The following is a 26,853-nucleotide window of genomic DNA, read 5'->3' as shown; positions in this document are numbered from 1 at the left end:
TTATGGGGTTGGATGGGGAGATTATGGGGTCGGATGGAGATTATGGGGTCGGATGGGGAGATTATGGGGTCGGATGGAGATTATGGGGTTGGATGGAGATTATGGGGTCGGATGGAGATTATGGGGTTGGATGGAGATTATGGGGTTGGATGGAGATTATGGGGTCGGATGGAGATTATGGGGTTGGATGGAGATTATGGGGTCGGATGGGGATTATGGGGTTGGATGGGGAGATTATGGGGTTGGATGGAGCTTATGGGGTCGGATGGGGAGATTATGGGGTCGGATGGAGATTATGGGGTTGGATGGAGATTATGGGGTCGGATGGAGATTATGGGGTCGGATGGGGAGATTATGGGGTCAGATGGAGATTATGGGGTCGGATGGAGATTATGGGGTCGGATGGAGATTATGGGGTTGGATGGAGATTATGGGGTCAGATGGAGATTATGGGGTCGGATGGAGATTATGGGGTTGGATGGAGATTATGGGGTCGGATGGAGATTATGGGGTCGGATGGGGAGATTATGGGGTCAGTTGGAGATTATGGGGTTGGAAACGACCCCATAGAGATGAATAGGGATGGATGAGGCCTTAATGGGGTCCTTTATGGGGTTTTGGGGTCTCTGGGTGTCTATAGGGTCAGTGGGGCCCTATATAGGAACAAGGACAACGAGAACCAGCTGTGGGGCTTTATTGATTGCAATGGGATTTGGGGGGGGGGTCTCTATAGGGTTTTATAGGGTCTCTATAGGGTCATTATAGGGTTTTTATAGGGTCTTTATAGGGTCATTATAGGGTTTTTATAGGGTCATTGTAGGGTCTTTATAGGGTTGGTGATATGTTTTGGGGTCAATAAGAGGATATAGGGTGTCCTATATAAGGGATGGGATCCATATAGGGGATGGGATCTACATAGGGGTTGGGGTCCATATAGGGGATGGGATCCCTATAGGGGATGGGAGCCATATAGGGGAATGAAGCTCCATATAGGGGATTGGTTCGTTATGGGGTGATGGGGGCACTTATGGGGTGATGGAGGCACTTATGGGGTTATAGGGTCGGTTATGGGGTGATGAGGGCACTTATGGGGTCTGTTATGGGGTTATAAGGTCACTTATGGGGTTATAGTTTCGGTTATGGGGTTATTGGGGTACTTATGGGGTCACTGATGGTGTTATAGGGTCGGTTATGGGGTGATGGGTGCATTTATGGGGGCACTTATGGGGTGATGGGGGCAACTACCTATGGGGTCACTTATGGGGCTATAGGGTCGGTTATGGGGTCAGATATGGGGCTATAAGGTCACTTATGGGGTGAGTTATGGGGTTATAGGGTCGGTTATGGGGTCAGATATGGGGCTATAAGGTCACTTATGGGGTGAGTTATGGGGTTATAGGGTCGGTTATGGGGTCAGATATGGGGCTATAAGGTCACTTATGGGGTGAGTTATGGGGTTATAGGGTCGGTTATGGGGTCAGATATGGGGCTATAGGGTCACTTATGGGGTGATGGGGGCACTTATGGGATCCCTATATGGGATGGGAGCTGTGCCCTATAGGACGCCCTATAAGTGACACTTATGGGGTGGCGGTGCTGACTTGGCTGTATACAACGGGGGATTGTGGGGTTATAGGGTCGCTGTGGGGCTGGACGTGTGGGGCAGCCGGCAGCTCGCTATAGGTCACAAGCTCGGGGTCCATATGGGGCACCTGGGGATATAGGGCCACAATGGGGTCAGTTATGGGGCTATAGGGCCGGTTATGGAGTTATAGGGTCGGTTATGGGGTCAGTTATGGGGCTATAGGGCCGGTTATGGAGTTATAGGGTCGGTTATGGGGTCAGATATGGGGCTATAGGGTCGGTTATGGGGTCAGTTATGGGGTCAGTTATGGGGCTATAGGGTTGGTTATAGGGTCGGTTATGGGGTCAGATATGGGGTTATAGGGTCGGTTAAGGGGTCAGTTATGGGGCTATGGGGTCGGTTATGGGGCTATAGGGTCGGTAATGGGGCTGTATGGTCGGTTATGGGGTCAGATATGGGGCTATAGGGTCGGTTATGGGGCTATAGGGTCGGTTATGGGGTCAGATATGGGGCTATAGGGTCGGTTATGGGGCTATAGGGTCGGTTATGGGGTCAGATATGGGGCTATAGGGTCGGTTATGGGGTTATAGGGTCGGTTATGGGGTCAGTTATGGGGCTATAGGGTCGGTTATGGGGATATAGGGTCGGTTATGGGGTCAGTTATGGGGCTATAGGGTCGGTTATGGGGTCAGATATGGGGCTATAGGGTCGGTTATGGGGTTATAGGGTCGGTTATGGGGTCAGTTATGGGGCTATAGGGTCGGTTATGGGGATATAGGGTCGGTTATGGGGTCAGTTATGGGGCTATAGGGTCGGTTATGGGGTCAGTTATGGGGTTATAGGGTCGGTTATGGGGTGATCGGGCACTTATGGGGTGATGGAGGCACTTATGGGGTCAGATATGGGGCTATAGGGTCCAGTTATAGGGTCTGTGATGGGATCCAGTTATAGGGTCTGCAATGGGATCCAGTTATAGGGTCTGTAATGGGATCCAGTTATAGGGTCTGCAATGGGATCCAGTTATAGGGTCTGTAATGGGATCCAGTTATGGGGTCTGTAATGGGATCCAGTTATGGGGTCTGTAATGGGATCCAGTTATAGGGTCTGTAATGGGATCCAGTTATAGGGTCTGTAATGGGATCCAGTTATGGGGTCTGTAATGGGATCCAGTTATGGGGTCTGTAATGGGATCCAGTTATGGGGTCTGTAATGGGATCCAGTTATAGGGTCTCTAATGGGATCCAGTTATAGGGTCTGTAATAGGATCCAGTTATGGGGTCTGTAATAGGATCCAGTTATGGGGTCTGTAATGGGATCCAGTTATGGGGTCTGTAATGGGATCCAGTTATGGGGTCTGTAATAGGATCCAGTTATAGGGTCTGTAATGGGATCCAGTTATGGGGTCTGTAATGGGATCCAGTTATAGGGTCTGTAATGGGATCCAGTTATAGGGTCTGTAATGGGATCCAGTTATGGGGTCTGTAATGGGATCCAGTTATAGGGTCTGTAATGGGATCCAGTTATAGGGTCTGCAATGGGATCCAGTTATGGGGTCTGTAATGGGATCCAGTTATAGGGTCTGTAATGGGATCCAGTTATAGGGTCTGCAATGGGATCCAGTTATAGGGTTTGGGGTCTTTTAGGGTTTCTCTATGGGTTCTTTTAGGGTCCCAGTGCTTCAGTTTAATGGGGTCGGGGTCTCTTTAATGGGGTCGATTAATGGGGCTGATTAATGGGGTTATTTAATGGGGTCATTTAATGGGGCTGTTTAATAGGGTCGGGGGCTGTTTAATGGGGTCATTAATGGGGTCGATTAATGGGGCTGTTTAATAGGGTCGGGGTCTCTTTAATAGGGTCAGGGTCTCTTTAATGGGGTCGGGGGCTCTTTAATAGGGTCGGGGTCTCTGTAATGGGGTCGGGGGCTGTTTAATGGGGTCGGGGGCTCTTTAATGGGGTCGATTAATGGGGTCGTTTAATGGGGCTCTTTAATAGGGTCGGGGCTGTTTAATGGGGTCGGGGTCTCTTTAATAGGGTCGGGGTCTCTTTAATGGGGTCGGGGTCTCTTTAATAGGATCGGGGTCTCTTTAATGGGGTCGGAGTCTCTTTAATGGGGTCGGGGGCTGTTTAATAGGGTCGGGGTCTCTTTAATAGGGTCGGGGTCTCTTTAATAGGGTCAGGGGCTGTTTAATAGGGTCGGGGTCTCTTTAATAGGGTCGGGGTCTCTTTAATGGGGTCGGGGGCTCTTTAATAGGGTCGGGGTCTCTTTAATAGGGTCGGGGTCTCTTTAATGGGGTCGGGGTCTCTTTAATAGGGTCGGGGTCTCTTTAATGGGGTCGGGGGCTCTTTAATAGGGTCGGGGTCTCTTTAATAGGGTCGGGGGCTCTTTAATGGGGTCGGGGTCTCTTTAATAGGGTCAGGGTCTCTTTAATAGGGTCGGGGTCTCTTTAATAGGGTCGGGGTCTCTTTAATGGGGTCAGGGGCTCTTTAATGGGGTCGGGGTCTCTTTAATGGGGTCAGGGTCTCTTTATTAGGGTCGGGGTCTCTTTAATGGGGTCGGGGTCTCTTTAATAGGGTCAGGGGCTGTTTAATAGGGTCGGGGTCTCTTTAATGGGGTCGTGGGATCTTTAATAGGGTCGGGGTCTCTTTAATAGGGTCGGGGTCTCTTTAATGGGGTCGGGGTCTCTTTAATGGGGTCGGGGTCTCTTTAATAGGGTCGGGGTCTCTTTAATGGGGTCGGGGTCTCTTTAATGGGGTCGTGGGATCTTTAATAGGGTCGGGGTCTCTTTAATAGGGTCGGGGTCTCTTTAATAGGGTCAGGGTCACTTTAATAGGGTCGGGGTCTCTTTAATAGGGTCAGGGTCTCTTTAATAGGGTCGGGGGCTCTTTAATAGGGTCGGGGGCTCTTTAATAGGGTCAGGGTCTCTTTAATGGGGTCGGGGTCTCTTTAATGGGGTCAGGGGCTGTTTAATGGGGTCGGGGCTGTTTAATGGGGTCGGGGGCTGTTTATGGGCTTATATGGGGTTATTTGGGGTTTATATGGGGCTATATGGGGTTATATGGGGTTATTTGGGTTTATATGGGGTTATATGGGTTTATATGGGATTATATGGGGTTATATGGGGATATATGGGGTTATATGGGGTTATATGGGATTATATGGGGTTATATGGGGTTATATGGGGTTGTATGGGGTTATATGGGGTTATATGGGGTTATATGGGGTTATATGGGGTTATATGGGATTGAATGGGGTTATATGGGGTTATATGGGGTTATATGGGTTTATATGGGTTTATATGGGGTTTATATGGGGTTATATGGGGTTATATGGGGTTATATGGGGTTATATGGGGTTTATATGGGATTATATGGGGTTATATGGGGTTATATGGGGTTATATGGGGTTATATGGGGTTATATGGGTTTATATGGAGTTATATGGGGTTATATGGGGTTATATGGGGTTATATGGGGTTATATGGGGTTATATGGGGTTATATAGGGTTATATGGGTTTATATAGGGTTATATGGGGTTATATGGGGTTATATAGGGTTATATGGGGTTATATGGGGTTATATGGGGTTATATGGGGTTATTTGGGGATATATGGGGTTATATGTGGTTATATGGGGTTATATGGGGTTATATGGGGTTATATGGGGCTATATGGGGTTTTATGGGGTTATATGGGGTTATATGGGGTTATATGGGGTTATATGAGGTTTATATGGTGTTATATGGGGTTATATGGGGTTATTTGGGGTTATATGAGGTTTATATAGGGTTATATGGGATTATATGGGGTTATATGGGGTTATATGGAATTTAATGGGGTTATATGGGGTTTATATGGGGTTATATGGGATTTAATGGGGTTATATGGGGTTTATATGGGGTTATGTGGGATTTAATGGGGTTATATGGGGTTATATGGGGTTATATGGTGTTATATGGGGTTATTTGGGGATATATGGGGTTATATGTGGTTATATGGGTTATATGGGGTTATATGGGGTTTATATGGGGTTATATGAGGTTATATGGGGTTATATGGGGTTATATGGGATTATATGGGGTTATATGGGGTTATATGGGGTTATATGGGGTTATATGGTGTCTATGGGGTTATATGGGGTTATATGGGATTATATGGGGTTATATGGGGTTATATGGTGTCTATGGGGTTATATGGGGTTGTTATGGGGTTATATGGGGTTATATGGAGTTTATATGGGTTTTCTGTGGGGTTATATGGGGTTATATGGGGTTGTATGGGATTATACGGGGTTTATATGGGGTTATATGGGGTTATATGGTGTTATATGGGGTTATATATGGCTATATGGGGTTATATAGGGTTATATGGGGTTATATGGGGTTATATGGAGTTATATGGAGTTATATGGAGTTATATGGGTTTATATGGGGTTATATGGGGTTTATATGGGGTTTATATGGGGTCATTTGGGGTTATATGGGTTTATATGGGTTTATATGGGGTTATATGGGGCTATATGGGGTTTATATGGGATTATATGGGATTATATGGGGTTATATGGGGTTATATGGGGTTATATGGGGTTTATATGGGGTTATATGGGGTTATATGGGTTTATATGGGGTTATATGGGGTTATATGGGGTTTATATGGGGTTATTTGGGGTTATATGGGGTTATATGGGGTTTATATGGGGCTATATGGGGTTTATATGGGATTATATGGGGTTATATGGGGTTATATGGGGTTATATGGTGTTATATGGGGTTTATATGGGGTTATATGGGGTTATATGGGGTTATATGGTGTTATATGGGGTTTATATGGGGTTATATGGGGTTAAATGGGGATATATGGGGTTATATGGGGTTATATGGGGTTATATGGGTTTATATGGGGTTATATGGGGTTATATGGGTTATATGGGGTTATATGGGGTTATGTGGGGTTATATGGGGTTATGGCGTTATGGGGTTATTTGTGGTTATATGGGGTTATATGGGTTTATATGGGGTTATATGGGGTTATATGGGATTATATGGGGTTTATTTGGGGTTATATGGGATTTATATGGGGTTACATGGGGTTTATATGGGATTACATGGGGTTATATGGGGTTATATGGGGTTATATGGGGTTATATGGGGGGATATGGGGTTATATGGGGTTATATGGGGTTATATGGGGTTATATGGGGTTATATGGGATTATATGGGGTTATATGGGGTTTATATGGGGTTATATGGGGTTATATGGGGTTATATGGGTTTATATGGGGTTATATGGGTTTATATGGGGTTATATGGGGTTATATGGGGTTTATATGTGGTTATATGGGGTTATATGGGATTGAATGGGGTTATATGGGGTTATATGGGGTTTATATGGGGTTATATGGGGTTATATGGAGTTATATGGAGTTTATATGGGGTTTATATGGGGTTATATGGGGTTATATGGAGTTATATGGGGTTATATGGAGTTATATGGGTTATATGTTTTTATATGGGGTTATATGGGTTCCCCTATAGGGGAAAACCCTATAGGGGTTTGATATGGGCCCTTATAGGGTCGAATTGGGGTTTGGGGTTTGGACTTACCTGGGGTTGAATTGATTTGGGGGCTTCAGGGGGGAGACCTGCATCATATAGGGGAAATATGGGGGGTTATATGGGATCTATAGGGGTCCATTGGGGTCTATGGGGATCTATAGGGGTCCATAGGATTCCATAGGGTTCTATAGGGTTCTATAGGGTTCCATAGGGGTCTATAGGGTTCTATAGGGTTCCATAGGGTTCCATAGGGGTCTATAAGGGTCTATAGGGGTCGATAGGGGTCCATAGGGATCCATATGGGTCCCATAGGGGTCCATAGGATTCCATAGGATTCTATAGGAGTCCGTAGGGGTCCACTGGGGTCTATAGGGTTCCATATGTTCTATAGGGTTCTATAGGGGTCTATAGGGTTCTATAGGGGTCTATAGGGGTCCATAGGTGTCCATATGGGTCTATAGGGGTCCATAGGGGTCCACTGGGGTCTATAGGGGTCCATAGGGGTCCACTGGGGTCTATAGGGTTCCATATGTTCTATAGGGTTCTATAGGGGTCTATAGGGGTCCACTGGGGTCTATAGGGGTCCATGGGGGTCCAATGGGGTCCAATGGGATCCATAGGGCTCTATAGGGGTCCATAGGGGTCCATATGGGTCCATCGGGGTCTATAGGGGTCCATAGTTGTCTATAGAGATCTATAGGGGTCCATAGGGGTCCATAGGGATCTACAGGGGTCTATGGGGGTCCATAGGGGTGTATAGAGATCTATAGGGGTCTATAGGGGTCCGTAGGGGTCTGTAGGTGTCCATAGGGGTCTATAGGGATCCATTGGGGTCTATGGGGTTCTATAGGGGTCCATAGGGTTCTATAGGGGTCTGTAGGTGTCCATAGGGGTCTATAGGGGTCTGTAGGTGTCCATAGGGGTCTATAGGGGTCCATATGGATCCAATGGGGTCTATAGGGTTCTATAGGTTTCTATAGGGTTCTATAGGGGTCCATATGTTTCTATAGGGTTCTATAGGGTTCCATAGGGTTCCATAGGGTTCTATATGTTTCTATATGTTTCTATAGGGTTCTATAGGATTCCATAGGGTTCTATAGGATTCTATAGGGTTCTATAGGGGTCCATAGGGTTCTATAGGTGTCCATATGGGTCTATTGGGTTTCTATAGGGGTTCATAGGGTTCTATATGTTTTTATAAGGTTCTATATGTTTCTATAGGGTTCCATAGGGTTCTATAGGGCTCTATAGGGTTCCATATGTTTCTATAGGGTTCTATATGTTTCTATAGGGCTCTATAGGGCTCCATAGGGTTCCATAGGGTTCTATAGGGTTCTATAGGGTTCCATAGGGTTCTATAGGGTTCCATAGGGTTCCACAGGGTTCCATAGAGTTCTATATGTTTCTATATGGTTCTATAGGGGTCTATATGGTTCCATAGGGTTCCATGGGGTTCCATATGTTTCTATAGGGCTCTGTAGGGCTCTATAGGGCTCTATAGGGTTCTATAGGGTTCTATAAGGTTTTATAGGATTCTATAGGGTTCTATAGAGTTCTATAGGGTTCTATAGGGTTCCATAGGGTTCTATAGGGTTCTATAGGGGTCCATATGATTCTATAGGTTTCCATATGTTTCTATAGGGTTCTATAGGGGTCCATAGGGCTCCATAGGGCTCCATAGGGTTCCATAGGGCTCTATAAGGTTCTATATGTTTCTATAGGGCTCTATAGGGCTCCATAGGTTTCCATATGTTTCTATAGTGTTCTATAGGGTTCCATAGGTCTCTATAGGGCTCTATAGGGTTCTATAGGTTTCCATAGGGTTCCATAGGGCTCTATAGGGTTCTATATGTTTCTATAGGGTTCTATGGGGTTCCATAGGGGTCCATAGGGCTCTATAGGGTTCCATAGGGTTCTATATGTTTCTATAGTGTTCTATAGGGTTCTATATGTTTCTATAGGGTTCCATAGGGTTCTATAGGGCTCCATAGGGTTCTATAGGGCTCCATAGGGTTCTATATGTTTCTATAGTGTTCTATAGGGTTCCATAGGGCTCTATAGGGCTCTCTAGGGTTCCATAGGGTTCTATAGGGGCCCATAGGGATCTATAGGGTTCTATAGGGTTCCATAGGGTCCTATAGGGTTCTATAGGGTTCCATCTGGGTCCATATGTTTCTATAGGGTTCCACAGGGCTCTATAGGGCTCCATAGGGTTCTATATGTTTCTATAGGATTCCATATGTTTCTATAGGGCTCTATAGGGTTCCATAGGGTTCCATAGGGCTCTATAGGGGTCCATAGGGTTCCATGGGGTTCTATGTTTCTATAGGGTTCTATAGGGCTCTATATGGATCTATAGGGTTCTATAGGGGTCCATATGATTCTATAGGTTTCCATATGTTTCTATAGGGTTCTATAGGGTTCTATAGGGGTCCATAGGGGTCCATAGGGCTCTATAGGGTTCTATAGAGTTCTATAGGGTTCTATAGGGGTCCATATGTTTCTATATGGTTCCATAGGGTTCCATAGGGTTCTATAGGGTTCTATAGGGTTCCATAGGGTTCCATAGGGTTCCATAGGGTCCTATAGGGTTCTATAGGGTTCCATAGGGTTCTATAGGGTTCCATAGGGTTCTATGTGGATCTATAGGGTTCTATAGGGGTCCATATGTTTGTATAGGGTTCTATAGATTTCTATAGGGTTCTATAAGGTTTTATAGGGTTCTATAGGGTTCTATAGAGTTCTATAGAGTTCTATAGGGTTCTATAGGGTTCCATATGTTTCTATAGGGTTCTATAGGATTCCACAGGGTTCTATAGGGTTCCATATGATTCTATAGGTTTCCATATGTTTCTATAGGGTTCTATAGGGTTCTATAGGGGTCCATAGGGTCCATAGGGCTCTATAGGGTTCTATAGAGTTCTATAGGGTTCTATAGGGGTCCATATGTTTCTATATGGTTCCATAGGGTTCCATAGGGTTCCATATGTTTCTATAGGGTTCCATAGGGTTCCATAGGGTCCTATAGGGTTCTATAGGGTTCTATAGGGTTCTATAGGGTTCCATAGGGTCCTATAGGGTTCTATATGGTTCCATAGGGTTCTATAGGGGCCCATAGGGATCTATAGGGTTCTATAGGGTTCCATAGGGTCCTATAGGGTTCCATATGGGTCTATAGGGTCCATTGAAATCCATATGGGTCTATAGGGTTCTATAGGGTTCCATAGGGTTCTATAGGGTTCCATAGGGTCCTATAGGGTTCTATAGGGTTCCATAGGGTTCCATATGTTTCTATAGGGTTCCATAGGGTTCCAGAGGGTTCTATATGTTTCTATAGGGTTCTATAGGGTTCCATAGGGTTCCATAGGGTTCTATGTTTCTATAGGGTTCTATAGGGTTCCATAGAGTTCTATAGGGTTCCATACGGTTCTATAGGGTTCTATAGGGTTCCATATGTTTCTATAGGGTTCTATAGGGGTCCATAGGGATTCATAGGGGCCCATAGGGATCTATAGGGTTCCACAGGGTTCTATAGGGTTCCATAGGGCTCTATTGGCATCTATAGGCTTCCTTAGGGGTCCATAGGGTTCTATAGGGTTCCATAGGGTTCTATATGGATCTATAGGGCTCCATAGGGTTCTATATGTTTCTATAGGGTTCCATATGTTTCTATAGGGTTCTATATGTTTCTATAGGGTTCTATAGGGGTCTATATGGTTCCATAGGGCTCTATAGGGTTCCATATGTTTCTATAGGGTTCTATATGTTTCTATAGGGCTCTATAGGGCTCTATATGTTTCTATAGGTCTCCATAGGTCCCTGCTCACCCCGCCTCCTGCCCCACAGGCCGCGCCCGTCGATGATGAAGAAGAGGCCGAGGATGAAGACGACGACGGCGGCTCCGAACCTCAGAACCAGCAGAACCAGCGACACAGCGGGAATCAATGGGGGGTCTATAGGGGATAATGTATGGGGGAGCATGACCCATAGACAGACCCATAGAGTGACCCATAGCGGGACCCATAGCAGGACCCATAGCCTGCCCCATAGAGGGACCCATAGCCTGACCCATAGCCTGACCCATGGCGGGACCCATAGAATGACCCATAGCCTGACCCATAGCAGGACCCATAGCCTGACCCATAGAGTGACCCATAGCCTGACCCATAGCCTGACCCATAGCCTGACCCATAGCCTGACCCATAGCCTGACCCATAGCGGGACCCATAGCGGGACCCATAGTGTGACCCATAGCCTGCCCCATAGCCTGACCCATAGCGGGACCCATAGAATGACCCATAGCCTGACCCATAGCCTGACTCATAGCCTGACCCATAGAATGACCCATAGCGGGACCCATAGCCTGACCCATAGAGTGACCCATAGCCTGACCCATAGCGGGACCCATAGAATGACCCATAGAATGACCCATAGAATAACCCATAGCCTGCCCCATAGCGGGACCCATAGCGGGACCCATAGCCTGCCCCATAGCGGGACCCATAGCCTGCCTCATAGCAGGACCCATAGCCTGCCCCATAGCAGGACCCATAGCCTGACCCATAGAATGACCCATAGCGGGACCCATAGCCTGACCCATAGAGTGACCCATAGCCTGACCCATAGCCTGCCCCATAGAATGACCCATAGAATAACCCATAGCCTGCCCCATAGCGGGACCCATAGTGTGACCCATAGCCAGACCCATAGCGGGACCCATAGAATGACCCATAGCCTGACCCATAGCGGGACCCATAGCGGGACCCATAGAATGACCCATAGCTTGACCTATAGAATGACCCATAGAATGACCCATAGCCTGACCCATAGCGGGACCCATAGCCTGACCCATAGCGGGACCCATAGCGGGATTCATAGAATGACCCATAGCCTGACCCATAGAATGACCCATAGCGGGACCCATAGAGGGACCCATAGAGTGACCCATAGAATGACCCATAGCCTGACCCATAGAATGACCCATAGCCTGCCCCATAGAGGGACCCATAGCCAGACCCATAGCCTGACCCATAGCCTGACCCATAGCGGGACCCATAGCGGGATTCATAGAATGACCCATAGCCTGACCCATAGCCTGACCCATAGAATGACCCATGGAATAACCCATAGCCTGCCCCATAGCGGGACCCATAGCGGGACCCATAGAATGACCCATAGCGGGACCCATAGCCTGCCCCATAGCCTGCCCCATAGCCTGACCCATAGAATGACCCATAGCCTGACCCATAGCGGGACCAATAGAATGACCCATAGAATGACCCATAGCCTGACCCATAGAATGACCCATAGCCTGACCCATAGCGGGACCCATAGCATGACCTATAGCCTGACCCATAGCCTGACCCATAGCCTGACCCATAGTGGGACCCATAGCGGGACCCATAGTATGACCCATAGCCTGACCCATAGCGGGACCCATAGCAGGATCCATAGCCTGACCCATAGCCTGCCCCATAGTGGGACCCATAGAATGACCCATAGTGTGACCCATAGCCTGCCCCATAGCAGGACCCATAGCGGGACCCATAGCCTGACCCATAGCTGGACTCATAGCCTGACCCATAGCCTGACCCATAGAGTGACCCATAGCGTGACCCATAGCCTGACCCATAGCGGGACCCATAGCAGGACCCATAGCGGGACCCATAGCGGGACCCATAGCCTGACCCATAGAGTGACCCATAGCGGGACCCATAACCTGACCCATAGCGGGACCCATAGCAGGACCCATAGAGTGACCCATAGCGGGACCCATAGCCTGCCCCATACCTGCCCCATAGCCTGCCCCATAGCCGGACCCATAGCCTGACCCATAGCCTGACCCATAGAGGGACCCATAGCGGGACCCATAGCGGGACCCATAGCCTGACCCATAGTGGGACCCATAGCCAGACCCATAGCAGGACCCATAGCCTGACCCATAGCGGGAACCATAGCTGGACCCATAGCCTGCCCCATAGAATGACCCATAGCGGAACCCATAGAATGACCCATAGCATGGCCCATAGCCTGACCCATAGCCTGACCCATAGCGGGACCCATAGCGGGACCCATAGCCTGACTCATAGCCTGACCCATAGCGGGACCCATAGAGTGACCCATAGCCTGACCCATAGAATGACCCATACAATGACCCATAGAATGACCCATAGAATGACCCATAGCCTGTCCCATAGCCTGACCCATAGCCTGACCCACATCCTGCCCCATAGCCTGCCCCATAGCGGGACCCATAGCTTGACCCATAGCCTGACCCATAGCCTGACCCATAGCCGGACCCATAGAATGACCCATAGCCTGACCCATAGCGGGACCAATAGAATGACCCATAGAATGAACCATAGCGGGACCCATAGAATGACCCATAGAGTGACCCATAGCCTGACCCATAGAATGACTCATAGCCTGACCCATAGCCTACCCCATAGCAGGACCCATAGCGGGACCCATAGCCTGCCCCATAGCGGGACCCATAGCCTGCCCCATATCCTGCCCCATATCTCCACCTCCAACCCCATATCCTGCCCCATAGCTCCACCTCCAACCCCATATCGTGCCCCATATCCCACCCCATAACCCTCTGATCCCATAGCCCCATATAGCTCCATATCCTGCCTCATATCCCTATATCCTGTTCCACATATTCACCTCCAACCCCATATCCCATATAGCCCCATATAGCCCCATATAGCCCCATATAACCCCATGTAGCCCCATATAGCCCCATATAACCCCATATAGCCCCATATAGCCCCATATAGCCCCATATAGCCCCATATAGCCCCATATCTCCATTCCAACCCCATATCCTGCCCCATAGCTCCACCTCCAACCCCATATCCTGCCCCATATCCCACCCCATAACCCTCTGATCCCATAGCCCCATATAGCCCCATATCCTGCCCCATATCCCCATATCCTGCCCCATATCTCCACCTCCAACCCCATTTATGCCCCATATCCTGCCCCATAACCCTCTGATCCCATATCCCCATATCCCACCCCACATCCCCATATCCCACCCCACATCTCCACCTCCAACCCCATATCCCACCCCATATCCTGCCCCATAACCCTCTGATCCCATAGCCCCATATAGCCCCATATAGCCCCATATAGCCCCATATAGCCCCATATATCCCCATATATCCCTATATCCTGCCCCATATCCTGCCCCATATCTCACCGCTGAGCTCCAGCCATACAGGCTCACTCATGTTTGAGGTCCATAGTGGTTCCGGTACCTGGTACCGACACCGATACTCCCCCTGGTCCCATATCCCACCCCATAGCCCATATAGCCCCATATAGCCCCATATAGCCCCATATAGCCCCATATAGCCCCATATAGCCCCATATAGCCCCATATAACCCCATATAGCCCCATATAGCCCCATATAGCCCCATATAGCCCCATATAGCCCCATATAGCCCCATATAACCCCATATAGCCCCATATAGCCCCATATAGCCCCATATAGCCCCATATAACCCCATATAGCCCCATATAGCCCCATATAGCCCCATATAGCCCCATATCCCACCCCATATCCCCATATCCCACCCCATATCCCCATATCCTGCCTCATATCCCCATATCCTTCCCCATATCCCACCCCATATCCCATATAACCCCATATAGCCCCATATAGTCCCATATAGCCCCATATCCCACCCCCTATCCCACCCCATATCCCACCCCATATCCCCATATCCCACCCCATATCCCCATATCCTGCCTCATATCCCCATATCCCACCCCATATCCCCATATCCCACCCCATATCCCCATATCCTGCCTCATATCCCCATATCCTGCCCTATATCCCCATATCCCATCCCACATCCCCATATCCCACCCCATATCCCCATATCCTGCCCTATATCCCCATATCCCACCCCATATCCCACCCCATATCCCATATAGCCCCATATAACCCCATATAACCCCATATATCCCCATATCCCACCCCATAACCCCATATAACCCCATATATCCCCATATCCTGCCCCATATCTCACCGCTGAGCTCCAGCCATACAGGCTCACTCATGTTTGAGGTCCATAGTGGTTCCGGTACCTGGTACCGACACCGATACTCCCCCTGGTCCCATATCCCACCCCATAACCCCATATAGCCCCATATAGCCCCATATAGCCCCATATAGCCCCATATAGCCCCATATAGCCCCATATAGCCCCATATCCCACCCCATATCCCATATATCCCCATATCCCACCCCATATCCCCATATCCTGCCCCATATCTCCACCTCCAACCCCATATCCTGCCCCATATCTCCACCTCCAACCCCAATATCCCACCCCATATCCCCATATCCCACCCCATATCCCCATATCCTGCCCCATATCCCCATATCCCGCCCCATATCCCCATATCCCACCCCATATCCTCATATCCCGCCCCATATCCCCATATCCTGCCCTATATCCCCATATCCCACCCCATATCCCCATATCCCACCCCATATCCCCATATCCCACCCCATATCCCCATATCCTGCCCCATATCCTGCCCCACATCCCCATATCCCACCCCATATCCCATATAGCCCCATATAGCCCCATATAGCCCCATATAGCCCCATATCCCACCCCATATCCCCATATCCCGCCCCATATCCCCATATCCTGCCCTATATCCCCATATCCCACCCCATATCCCCATATCCTGCCCCATATCCCACCCCATAATCCCATATAACCCCATATAACCCCATAATAACCCCATATAACCCCATATCCTGCCCCATATCCCACCCCATAACTCTCTGATCCCATATCCCACCCCATATCCCATATAGCCCCATATAGCCCCATATAGCCCCATATAGCCCCATATAGCCCCATATCCCACCCCACATCCCCATATCCCACCCCATAGCACCATATAGCCCCATATCCCGCCTCATATCCCCATATCCTGCCCCATATCCCCATATCCCACCCCATATCCCACCCCATATCCCATATAACCCCATATAGCCCCATATAGCCCCATATCCCACCCCATATCCCCATATCCTGCCCCATATAGCCCCATATCCCACCCCATAACCCCATATATCCCCATATCTCCCCATATCTCACCGCTGAGCTCCAGCCATACAGGCTCACTCATGTTTGAGGTCCATAGTGGATCCGGTACCTGGTACCGACACCGATACTCCCCCTGGTCCCATATTTGGGTCCGTTTGATGCTGAACTCGGTTGTAGGATCCTGGTCCCGTTTGATCCTATTGACCCGTAGGGTCCCATTGAACCACAGCTGGACCCACATGGACACGGGGGGGACGTGGCAGCGCAACGACACCGGGCCACCAACAGAACCAGAACCGGGATCCACGGACAGCACGGGGGGGGGAACTATAGGGATCAATGGGAACTTATGGGGCTGGGAGCAGTTATGGGGCTGGGGTCACTTATGGGGCTGGGGAGTCACTTATGGGGCTGGGGAGTCACTTATGGGGCTGGGGAGTCACTTATGGGGCTGGGGAGTCACTTATGGGGTCACTTATGGGGTCACTTATGGGGCTGGGGAGTCACTTATGGGGCTGGGGAGTCACTTATGGGGTCACTTATGGGGCTGGGGAGTCACTTATGGGGTCACTTATGGGGCTGGGGGCACTTATGGGGTCACTTATGGGGCTGGGGTCACCAACAGAACCGGAACCGGGATCCACTGACAGCACGGGGGGGGAACTGAGGGATCAATGGGGAACTTATGGGGCTGGAGAACTTATGGGGTCACTTATGGGGCTGGGGAGTCACTTATGGGGTCACTTATGGGGCTGGGGAGTCACTTATGGGGTCACTTATGGGGTTGGGGAGTCACTTATGGGGTCACTTATGGGGCTGGGGTGTCACTTATGGGGCTGGGGAGTCACTTATGGGGTCACTTATGGGGCTGGGGAGTCACTTATGGGGTCACTTATGGGGCTGGGGAGTCACTTATGGGGTCACTTATGGGGTTGGGGAGTCACTTATGGGGTCACTTATGGGGCTGGGGTGTCACTTATGGGGCTGGGGAGTCACTTATGGGGTCACTTATGGGGCTGGGGAGTCACTTATGGGGTCACTTATGGGGTCACTTATGGGGCTGGGGTCACCAACAGAACCGGAACCGGGATCCACTGACAGCACGGGGGGGGGAACTGAGGGATCAATGGGGAACTTATGGGGCTGGAGAACTTATGGGGTCACTTATGGGGCTGGGGAGTCATTTATGGGGTCACTTATGGGGCTGGGGTCACCAACAGAACCGGAACCGGGCTCCACTGACAGCACGCGGGGGGGAACTATGGGGTGGGAGCAGTTATGGGGCTGGGGAGTCACTTATGGGGTCACTTATGGGGTCACTTATGGGGCTGGGGTCACCAACAGAACCGGAACCGGGCTCCACAGACAGCACGGGGGGGGGGAACTAGATAGATAGAGGGCTCTTATGGGGTCACTTATGGGGCTGGGGTCACTTATGGGGCTGGGAGTCACTTATGGGGTCACTTATGGGGCTGGGGTCACCAACAGAACCGGAACCGGGCTCCACTGACAGCACGGGGGGGGGAACTATGGGGACAGGTTATGGGGGCACTTATGGGGCTGGGGAGTCACTTATGGGGCTGGGGAGTCACTTATGGGGTCACTTATGGGGTGAGGGGGTCACTTATGGGGTCACTTATGGGGCTGGGGTCACCAACAGAACCGGAACCGGGATCCACTGACAGCACGGGGGGGGGAACTAGATAGATAGAGGGCTCTTATGGGGTCACTTATGGGGCTTGAGTCACTTATGGGGTCACTTATGGGGTCACTTATGGGGTCACTTATGGGGTGTGGGGTCACCCACAGAACCGGAACCGGGATCCACTGACAGCACGGGGGGGGGAACTGAGGGATCAATGGGGAACTTATGGGGCTGGGGTCCATTATAGGGAGTGGGAGTGTCACTTATGGGGCTGGGGGGGGTCATTTATGGGGTCACTTATGGGGCTGGGGGGCACTTATGGGGTCACCTATGGGGCTGGGGTCACTTATGGGGTCACTTACAGGGTCACTTATGGGGTCACTTATGGGGCTGGAGCACTTATGGGGTCACTTATGGGGTCACTTATGGGGCTGTGGGGCACTTATGGGGTCACTTATGGGGTCACTTATGGGGCTGGGGTCACCAACAGAACCGGAACCGGGCTCCACAGACAGCACGGGGGGGGGATCTGAGGGATCAATGGGGAACTTATGGGGCTGGGGTCACTTATGGGGTCACTTATGGGGCTGGGGTCCCTTATGGGGTGGGAGCAGTTATGGGGTCACTTATGGGGTGGGGGTCACTTATGGGGCTGGGGTCCACTGGGGGCACTTGTGGGGTCAGTTATGGGGCTGGGGGCACTTATGGGGTCACTTATGGGGGCAGGAGGGGTCACTTATGGGGCTGGGGGGCACTTATGGGGTCATTTATGGGGCTGGGGTCACTTATGGGGTCACTTATGGGGCTGGGGTCACCAACAGAACCGGAACCGGGATCCACAGACAGCACGGGGGGGGGAACTAGATAGAGGGCTCTTATGGGGTCACTTATGGGGCTGGGGGCACTTATGGGGCTGGGGAGTCACTTATGGGGTCACTTATGGGGCTGGGGGCACTTATGGGGCTGGGGAGTCACTTATGGGGTCACTTATGGGGTCACTTATGGGGCTGGGAGGGGTCACTTATGGGGTCACTTATGGGGTCACTTATGGGGTCACTTATGGGGCTGGGGTCACCAACAGAACCGGAACCGGGCTCCACTGACAGCACGGGGGGGGGAACTATAGGGACAGGTTATGGGGGCACTTATGGGGCTGGGGAGTCACTTATGGGGTCACTTATGGGGCTGGGGAGTCACTTATGGGGTCACTTATGGGGCTGGGGAGTCACTTATGGGGTCACTTATGGGGTCACTTATGGGGCTGGGGTCACCAACAGAACCGGAACCGGGATCCACTGACAGCACGGGGGGGGGAACTGAGGGATCAATGGGGAACTTATGGGGCTGGGGTCACTTATGGGGTCACTTATGGGGCTGGGGTCACTTATGGGGTCACTTATGGGGCTGGGGAGTCACTTATGGGGTCACTTATGGGGCTGAGGTCACCAACAGAACCGGAACCGGGCTCCACGGACAGCACGGGGGGGGGAACTATAGGGACAGGTTATGGGGGCACTTATGGGGCTGGGGAGTCACTTATGGGGTCACTTATGGGGAGTGGGAGTGTCACTTATGGGGCTGGGGGGGGTCACTTATGGGGTCACTTATGGGGCTGGGGTCACCAACAGAACCGGAACCGGGCTCCACAGACAGCACGGGGGGGGAAACTGAGGGGTCAATGGGGAACTTATGGGGTGGGAGCACTTATGGGGCTGGGATCCATTGGGGAGGTCACTTATGGGGTCACTTATGGGGCTGGGGTCACTTATAGGGTCACTTATGGGGCGAGGGGGTCACTTATGGGGTCACTTAAAGGGCTGGGGTCCCTTATGGGGTGGGAGCAGTTATGGGGTCATTTATGGGGTGGGGTCACTTATGGGGTGGGGGTCACTTATGGGGCTGGGGTCCATTGGGGGCACTTATGGGGTCAGTTATGGGGCTGGGGTCTCTTATGGGGTCACTTATGGGGCTGGGAGGGGTCACTTATGGGGTCACTTATGGGGTCACTTATGGGATTACTTATGGGATTACTTATGGGGGCACTTATGGGGGCACTTATGGGGTCACTTATGGGGTCACTTATGGGGTGGCATCCATTGGGGGCACTTATGGGGGTGAAGGTCACTTATGGGGTGGGAGTGTCATTTATGGGGCTGGGGGGGTCACTTATGGGGCTGGGGTCCATTGGGGGGGTCACTTATGGGCTGGGGGAGTCACTTATGGGGTGGGGTTACTTATGGGGTCACTTATGGGGTGTGGGGTCCCTTATGGGGTCACTTATGGGGTCACTTATGGGGCTGGGGTCCATATGGGGTCTCTTATGGGCTGGGAACAGTTATGGGGAGTCACTTATGGGGCCACTTATGGGGGGGCACTTATGGGGCTGGAGTTCATTGGGGGGCACTTATGGGGTCCCTTATGGGGTCACTTATGGGGCTGGGAGGGGTCACTTATGGGGGGACACTTATGGGGCTGGGGTCTCTTATGGGGTCACTTATGGGGGGCACTTATGGGGTGGGTCACTTATGGGGTCACTTATGGGGTGGGTTTACTTATGGGGTCACTTATGGGGCTGGGGTCCTTATAGGGTCCCTTATGGGGTGGGGTCTCTTATGGGAGCACTTATGGGGCTGGGATCCGTTGGGAGGGGGTTCACTTATGGGGGGGGGTTACTTATAGGGTGGGGTCACTTATGGGGCTGGGGGGGGCACTTACGGGGTGGGGGCGCTTATAGGGTCACTTATGGGGTCACTTATGGGGCTGGGGTCACTTATGGGGGGGGTCACTTGTGGGGTGGGGTCATTATAGGGTCCCTTATGGGGCTGGGGACCTTTATGGGGTCACTTATGGGGTGGGGTCTCTTATGGGGTCACTTATGGGGCTGGGGGGGTCGCTTTTGGGGCTGGGGTCCATTGGGGGGGGGTCACTTTATGGGGTCACTTATGGGGCTTGGGGGGGGTCACATATGGGGTGGGAGCAGTTATGGGGCTGGGGGGGTAACTTATGGGGTGGGGTTACTTATGGGGTCACTTATGGGGCTGGGGTCTCTCATGGGCTCACTTAAGGGGGGGCACTTATGGGGCTGGAGTTCATTGGGGGGCACTTATGGGGCCACTTATGGGGTCACTTATGGGGCTGGGAGGAGTCACTTATGGGGGGACACTTATGGGGCTGGGGTCTCTTATGGGGTCACTTATGGGGGGCACTTATGGGGTGGGTCACTTATGGGGTCACTTATGGGGTGGGTTTACTTATGGGGTCACTTATGGGGCTGGGGTTCTTATAGGGTCCCTTATGGGATGGGGTCACTTATGGGGTCACTTATGGGGCTGGGATCCATTATGGGGTGGGAGTGTCATTTATGGGGCTGGGGGGGTCACTTATGGGGCTGGGGTCCATTGGGGGGGTCACTTATGGGGTCCCTTATGGGGGGGGGTCACTTATGGGGCTGGGGTTACTTATAGGGGCACTTATGGGGCACTTATGGGGCTAGGGTCTCTTATGGCATCACTTATGGGGCTGGGATCCATTATGGGGTGGGAGTGTCACTTATGGGGCTGGGGAGGGTCACTTATGGGGTCACTTATGGGGTGGGGTCACTTATGGGGTCACTCATGGGGTCCTTTATGGGGCTGGGGTCCCTTATGGGGTGGGGTCACTTATGGGGTGGGGTCACTTATGGGGTGGGGTGACTTATGGGGTCCCTTATGGGGTGACTTATGGGGTCCCTTATGGGGTGACTTATGGGTCCCTACCCCCTGCCCCACACTCACGCTCTCCTGCCCTGCAGGACAACAGCAGCCAGCAACCTGCAAGGACACAACGGGCACCTGCCCCATAGCGGGACCCACAGCAGGACCCATAGCCTGATCCACAGCCTGCCCCATAGCAGGACCCATAGCCTGACCCATAGCAGGACCCATAGCGTGACCCATATCCTGCCCCATAGCCTGACCCATATCCTGCCCCATAGCCTGACCCATAGACTGCCCCATAGCCTACCCCATAGCGTGACCCATAGCCTGACCCATAGCGGGACCCATAGCCTGACCCATAGTGGAACCCATAGCCTGACCCATAGCCTGCCCCATAGTGGGACCCATATCCTGCCCCATAGCCTGCCCCATAGCAGGACCCATAGCTGCCCCATAGCCTGCCCCATAGCGGGACCCATAGCCTGCCCCATATCTCCACCTCCAACCCCATATCCCACCCCATGTCCCTGCCCCATATCTCCTCCCCACATCCTCATTTGTGCCCTATATCCCATATCCCACCCCATTTGTGCCCCATATCTCCACCCCATATCCCACCCCATTTGTGCCCCATATCTCCACCCCATATCCCACCCCATTTGTGCCCCATTTGTGCCCCATATCCCACCCCATTTGTGCCCCATAGCCTGTCCCATATCCTGCCCCATTTGTGCCCCATTTCTGCCCCATATTCTGCCCCACAACCCCACATCCCATATCCCACCCCATACCCCACCCCACAGCCCCATATCCTGCCCCATATCTCCCCCTCCAACCCCATTAGTGCCCCATTTGTGCCCCATATCCCACCCCATTTGTGCCCCATTTGTGCCCCATATCCCACCCCATTAGTGCCCCATATCCCACCCCATTTGTGCCCCATATCCCACCCCATATCCCACCCCATTTGTGCCCCATATCCCACCCCATTTGTGCCCCATATCCCACCCCATATCCCACCCCATTTGTGCCCCATATCCCACCCCATTTGTGCCCCATAGCCTGTCCCATATCCTGCCCCATTTCTGCCCCATTTGTGCCCCATATCCTGCCCCATAGCTCCATATCCAACCCCATATCCCACCTCGATATCCCACCCCACATCCCACCCCATTTCTTCCCCATATCCTGCCCCATATCTCCACCACACAACCCCATTTGTGCCCCATATCCTGCCCCACATCCCACCCCATATCCCACCCCATTTCTGCCCCATAGCCTGTCCCGTATCCTGCCCCATTTCTGCCCCATATCCTGCCCCATAGCTCCCCCTCCAACCCCATATCCCACCCCATATCCCACCCCCTTTGTGCCCCATAGCCTGTCCCATATCCTGCCCCATTTCTGCCCCATTTCTGCCCCATATCCTGCCCCATATCTCCACCCCACAGCCCCATATCCTGCCCCATAGCTCCCCCTCCAACCCCATATCCCACCCCATATCCCACCCCATTTGTGCCCCATAACCTGTCCCGTATCCTGCCCCATTTCTGCCCCATTTCTGCCCCATATCCTGCCCCACAACCCCACATCCCATATCCCACCCCATACCCCACCCCACAGCCCCATATCCTGCCCCATATCTCCCCCTCCAACCCCATTTGTGCCCCATTTGTGCCCCATATCCCACCCCATTTGTGCCCCATTTGTGCCCCATATCCCACCCCATTTGTGCCCCATTTGTGCCCCATTTGTGCCCCATATCCCACCCCATTTGTGCCCCATTTGTGCCCCATTTGTGCCCCATATCCCACCCCATTTGTGCCCCATTTGTGCCCCATTTGTGCCCCATATCCCACCCCATTTGTGCCCCATTTGTGCCCCATTTGTGCCCCATTTGTGCCCCATAGCCCACCCCATTTGTGCCCCATTTGTGCCCCATTTGTGCCCCATAACCTGTCCCATATCCTGCCCCATTTGTGCCCCATATCCCACCCCATTTGTGCCCCATATCCCACCCCATTTGTGCCCCATATCTCCACCCCATTTGTGCCCCATTTGTGCCCCATATCCCACCCCATTTGTGCCCCATAGCCTGTCCCATATCCTGCCCCATTTCTGCCCCATTTCTGCCCCACATCCTGCCCCATAGCTCCCCCTCCAACCCCATATCCCACCCCAATTGTGCCCCATTTGTGCCCCATAACCTGTCCCATATCCTGCCCCATTTCTGCCCCATTTCTGCCCCATATCCTGCCCCATATCTCCACCCCACAGCCCCATATCCTGCCCCATAGCTCCCCCTCCAACCCCATATCCCACCCCATATCCCACCCCATTTGTGCCCCATAACCTGTCCCGTATCCTGCCCCATTTCTGCCCCATTTCTGCCCCATATCCTGCCCCACAACCCCACATCCCATATCCCACCCCATACCCCACCCCACAGCCCCATATCCTGCCCCATATCTCCCCCTCCAACCCCATTTGTGCCCCATTTGTGCCCCATATCCCACCCCATTTGTGCCCCATTTGTGCCCCATATCCCACCCCATTTGTGCCCCATTTGTGCCCCATATCCCACCCCATTTGTGCCCCATATCCCACCCCATTTGTGCCCCATTTGTGCCCCATATCCCACCCCATTTGTGCCCCATAGCCTGTCCCATATCCTGCCCCATTTCTGCCCCATTTCTGCCCCACATCCTGCCCCATAGCTCCCCCTCCAACCCCATATCCCACCCCAATTGTGCCCCATTTGTGCCCCATAACCTGTCCCATATCCTGCCCCATTTCTGCCCCATTTCTGCCCCATATCCTGCCCCATATCTCCACCCCACAGCCCCATATCCCACCCCATTTGTGCCCCATTTGTGCCCCATATCCCACCCCATTTGTGCCCCATTTGTGCCCCATTTGTGCCCCATTTGTGCCCCATATCCCACCCCATATCCCACCCCATTTCTGCCCCATATCCCACCCCATTTGTGCCCCATTTATGCCCCATAGCCCACCCCATATCCCACCCCATTTGTGCCCCATTTGTGCCCCATTTGTGCCCCATATGCCACCCCATTTGTGCCCCATTTGTGCCCCATATCCCACCCCATTTGTGCCCCATTTGTGCCCCATTTGTGCCCCATATCCCACCCCATTTGTGCCCCATTTGTGCCCCATTTGTGCCCCATACCCCACCCCACCCCCCGCCCCATAGCTGACCCAGCAGCGCCGCTGTTCCCGTGGCCGCCATCTGTGGGGCTGGAAGGAAGGAAACGAGCAGTTTCCCCTATAGGAACAGCTCAGTTCCCCTTTACAACAGCGACTTGTGGGGTGGGGCACTTATGGGGGCAGCTATGGGGTGGGGTCACTTATGGGGCTGGAGTCACTTATGGGGCTGGAGTCACTTATGGGGCTGGGGTCACTTATGGGGTTACATATGGGGTCACTTACGAGTCACTTATGGGGCACTTATGGGGCTGTGGTCCCTTATGGGGCTGGAGTCACTTATGGGGCTGGGGTCACTTATGGGGCTGGAGTCACTTATGGGGCTGGGGTCCCTTATGGGGTCCCTTATGGGGCTGGGGTCACTTATGGGGTGGAGTCCCTTATGGGGTCCCTATGGGGTCATTTATGGGGCTGGAGTCACTTATGGGATCCCTTATGGGGCCACTTATGGGTCACTTATGGGGCTAGGGTCCCTTATGGGGCTGGGGTCACTTATGGGGTTACATATGGGGTCCCTTATGGGGCTGGAGTCACTTATGGGGTCAGCTATGGGGCTGGAGTTCCTTATGGGGTCAGCTATGGGGCTGGGGACATTTATGGGGTCAGCTATGGGGCTGGAGTCACTTATGGGGCTGGGGTCACTTATGGGGCTGGGGGGCCACTTATGGGGCACTTATGGGGCTGGAGTCACTTATGGGGTCACTTATGGGTCTGGGGTCACTTATGGGGTCCCTTAAGGAGTCACTAATGGGGTGGGAGGGGGAGGACACTTGTGGGGCTGGAGTCACTTATGGGGTCACTTATGGGGTTGGGGGGTCCCCTATGGGGTCCCTTATGGGGTGGGGTGACTTATGGGGCAGAGTCACTTATGGGGCTGGGGGGCCACTTGTGGGGTCACTTATAGGGCTGGGGTCACTTATGGGGTTACATATGGGGTCACTTGTGGGGTGGGGCATTTATGGGGCACTTATGGGGGGGGTCACTTATGGGGCTGGGGTTCCTTATGGGGTCACTTATGGGGTGGGTCCCTAATAGGGTCACTTATGGGGCTGGGGTTCTTTATGGGGTCACTTATGGGGTGGGTCCCTAATAGGGTCACTTATGGGGATGGGGTTCCTTATGGGGGCACTTATGGGTCACTTATGGGGCTGGGGTCACTTGTGGGGCTGGGCACACTTATGGGGTTACATATGGGGTCCCTTATGGGGGCACTTGTGGGGTGGGGCACTTATGGTGTGGGTCCCATATGGGGTCAGTTATGGGGCTGGGGTCACTTCTGGGTCACTTCTGGGGTCACATATGGGGGCACTTATCGGGTCACTTATGGGGTGGGGGCACTTATGGGGCTGGGGTTCCTTATGGGGCACTTATGGGGTCCCTTATAAGGGGGGGTCCTTTATGGGGTCACTTATGGGGCTTGGGGGGCACTTATGGCGTCACTTATGTGGGGTGGGATCACTTATGGGGTCCCTTATGGGGGTGGGGGGGTCACTTATAGGGCACTTATGGGGCACTTATGGGGCTGAGGTCCCATATGGGGTCACTTATGGGGCACTTATGGGGTCCCTTATGGGGTCACTTATGGGGTCCCTTATGGGGTCCCTTATGGGGCACTTATGGGGCACTTATGGGGTCACTTATGGGGCAGAGTCACTTATGGGGCTGGGGTCCCTTATAGGGTCCCTTGTGGGGTCACTTATGGGGCTGAGTCCCTTATGGGTTTACATATGGGTCACTTATGGGTCACTTATGGGGCTAGGGTCACTTATGGGGTTACATATGGGGTCCCTTATGGGGTCACTTATGGGGTGGGGGATCCCTTATGGGGGCACTTATGAGGTCCCTTATGGGGGGGGGGCACTTATGGGGTCACTTATGGGGTGGGGTCACTTATGGGGCTGGGGTTCTTTATGGGGTCACTTATGGGTTGGGTGGTCCCCTATGGGGTCCCTTATGGGGTGGGGTCACTTATGGGGCTGAGTCACTTATGGGGCTGGAGTTACTTATGGGGTTACATATGGGGTCACTTATGGGGTGGGGTCACTTATGGGGCTGGGGTCCCTTATGGGG

The 26,853-nt window shown here is 52.1% G+C and overlaps 1 protein-coding gene across 1 annotated transcript; it reads right to left on the bottom strand.

Moving 5' to 3' along the window:
- Positions 1–678: 678 nt before the first annotated feature.
- Positions 679–24,863, bottom strand: LOC146760172 (uncharacterized). The gene is made up of 6 exons (XM_085551479.1): positions 24,778–24,863; positions 21,637–21,672; positions 16,270–16,545; positions 10,965–11,090; positions 7,186–7,223; positions 679–1,712 (listed from the first exon to the last, which is right to left on the bottom strand). Exons 1-6 carry the CDS (start codon positions 24,806–24,808, stop codon positions 1,581–1,583), a joined length of 639 nt encoding a protein of 212 aa, XP_085407605.1. The 5' UTR covers positions 24,809–24,863; the 3' UTR covers positions 679–1,580.
- Positions 24,864–26,853: the final 1,990 nt, after the last annotated feature.

Source organism: Coturnix japonica, chromosome 6, assembly GCF_054131305.1.
Source record: "Coturnix japonica strain WE chromosome 6, WE-NBRP24, whole genome shotgun sequence".
Lineage (NCBI taxonomy): Eukaryota > Metazoa > Chordata > Aves > Galliformes > Phasianidae > Coturnix > Coturnix japonica.
This window is presented reverse-complemented; position numbering and strand designations above follow the sequence as displayed.

What these genes read in the sequence shown, in the direction of transcription:
- LOC146760172 (XM_085551479.1), bottom strand. Translation starts at nt 24,808, where the DNA reads ATGGCGGCCACGGGAACAGCGGCGCTGCTGG. An exon ending in GTCCTGCAGGGCAGGAGAGC is followed by an intron (nt 16,546 to 21,636) that starts GTGAGTGTGGGG and finishes TGATCCCTATAG; the next exon opens with TTCCCCCCCCCGTGCTGTCC. An exon ending in CCTGTGGGGCAGGAGGCGGG is followed by an intron (nt 7,224 to 10,964) that starts GTGAGCAGGGAC and finishes TATATGATGCAG; the next exon opens with GTCTCCCCCCTGAAGCCCCC.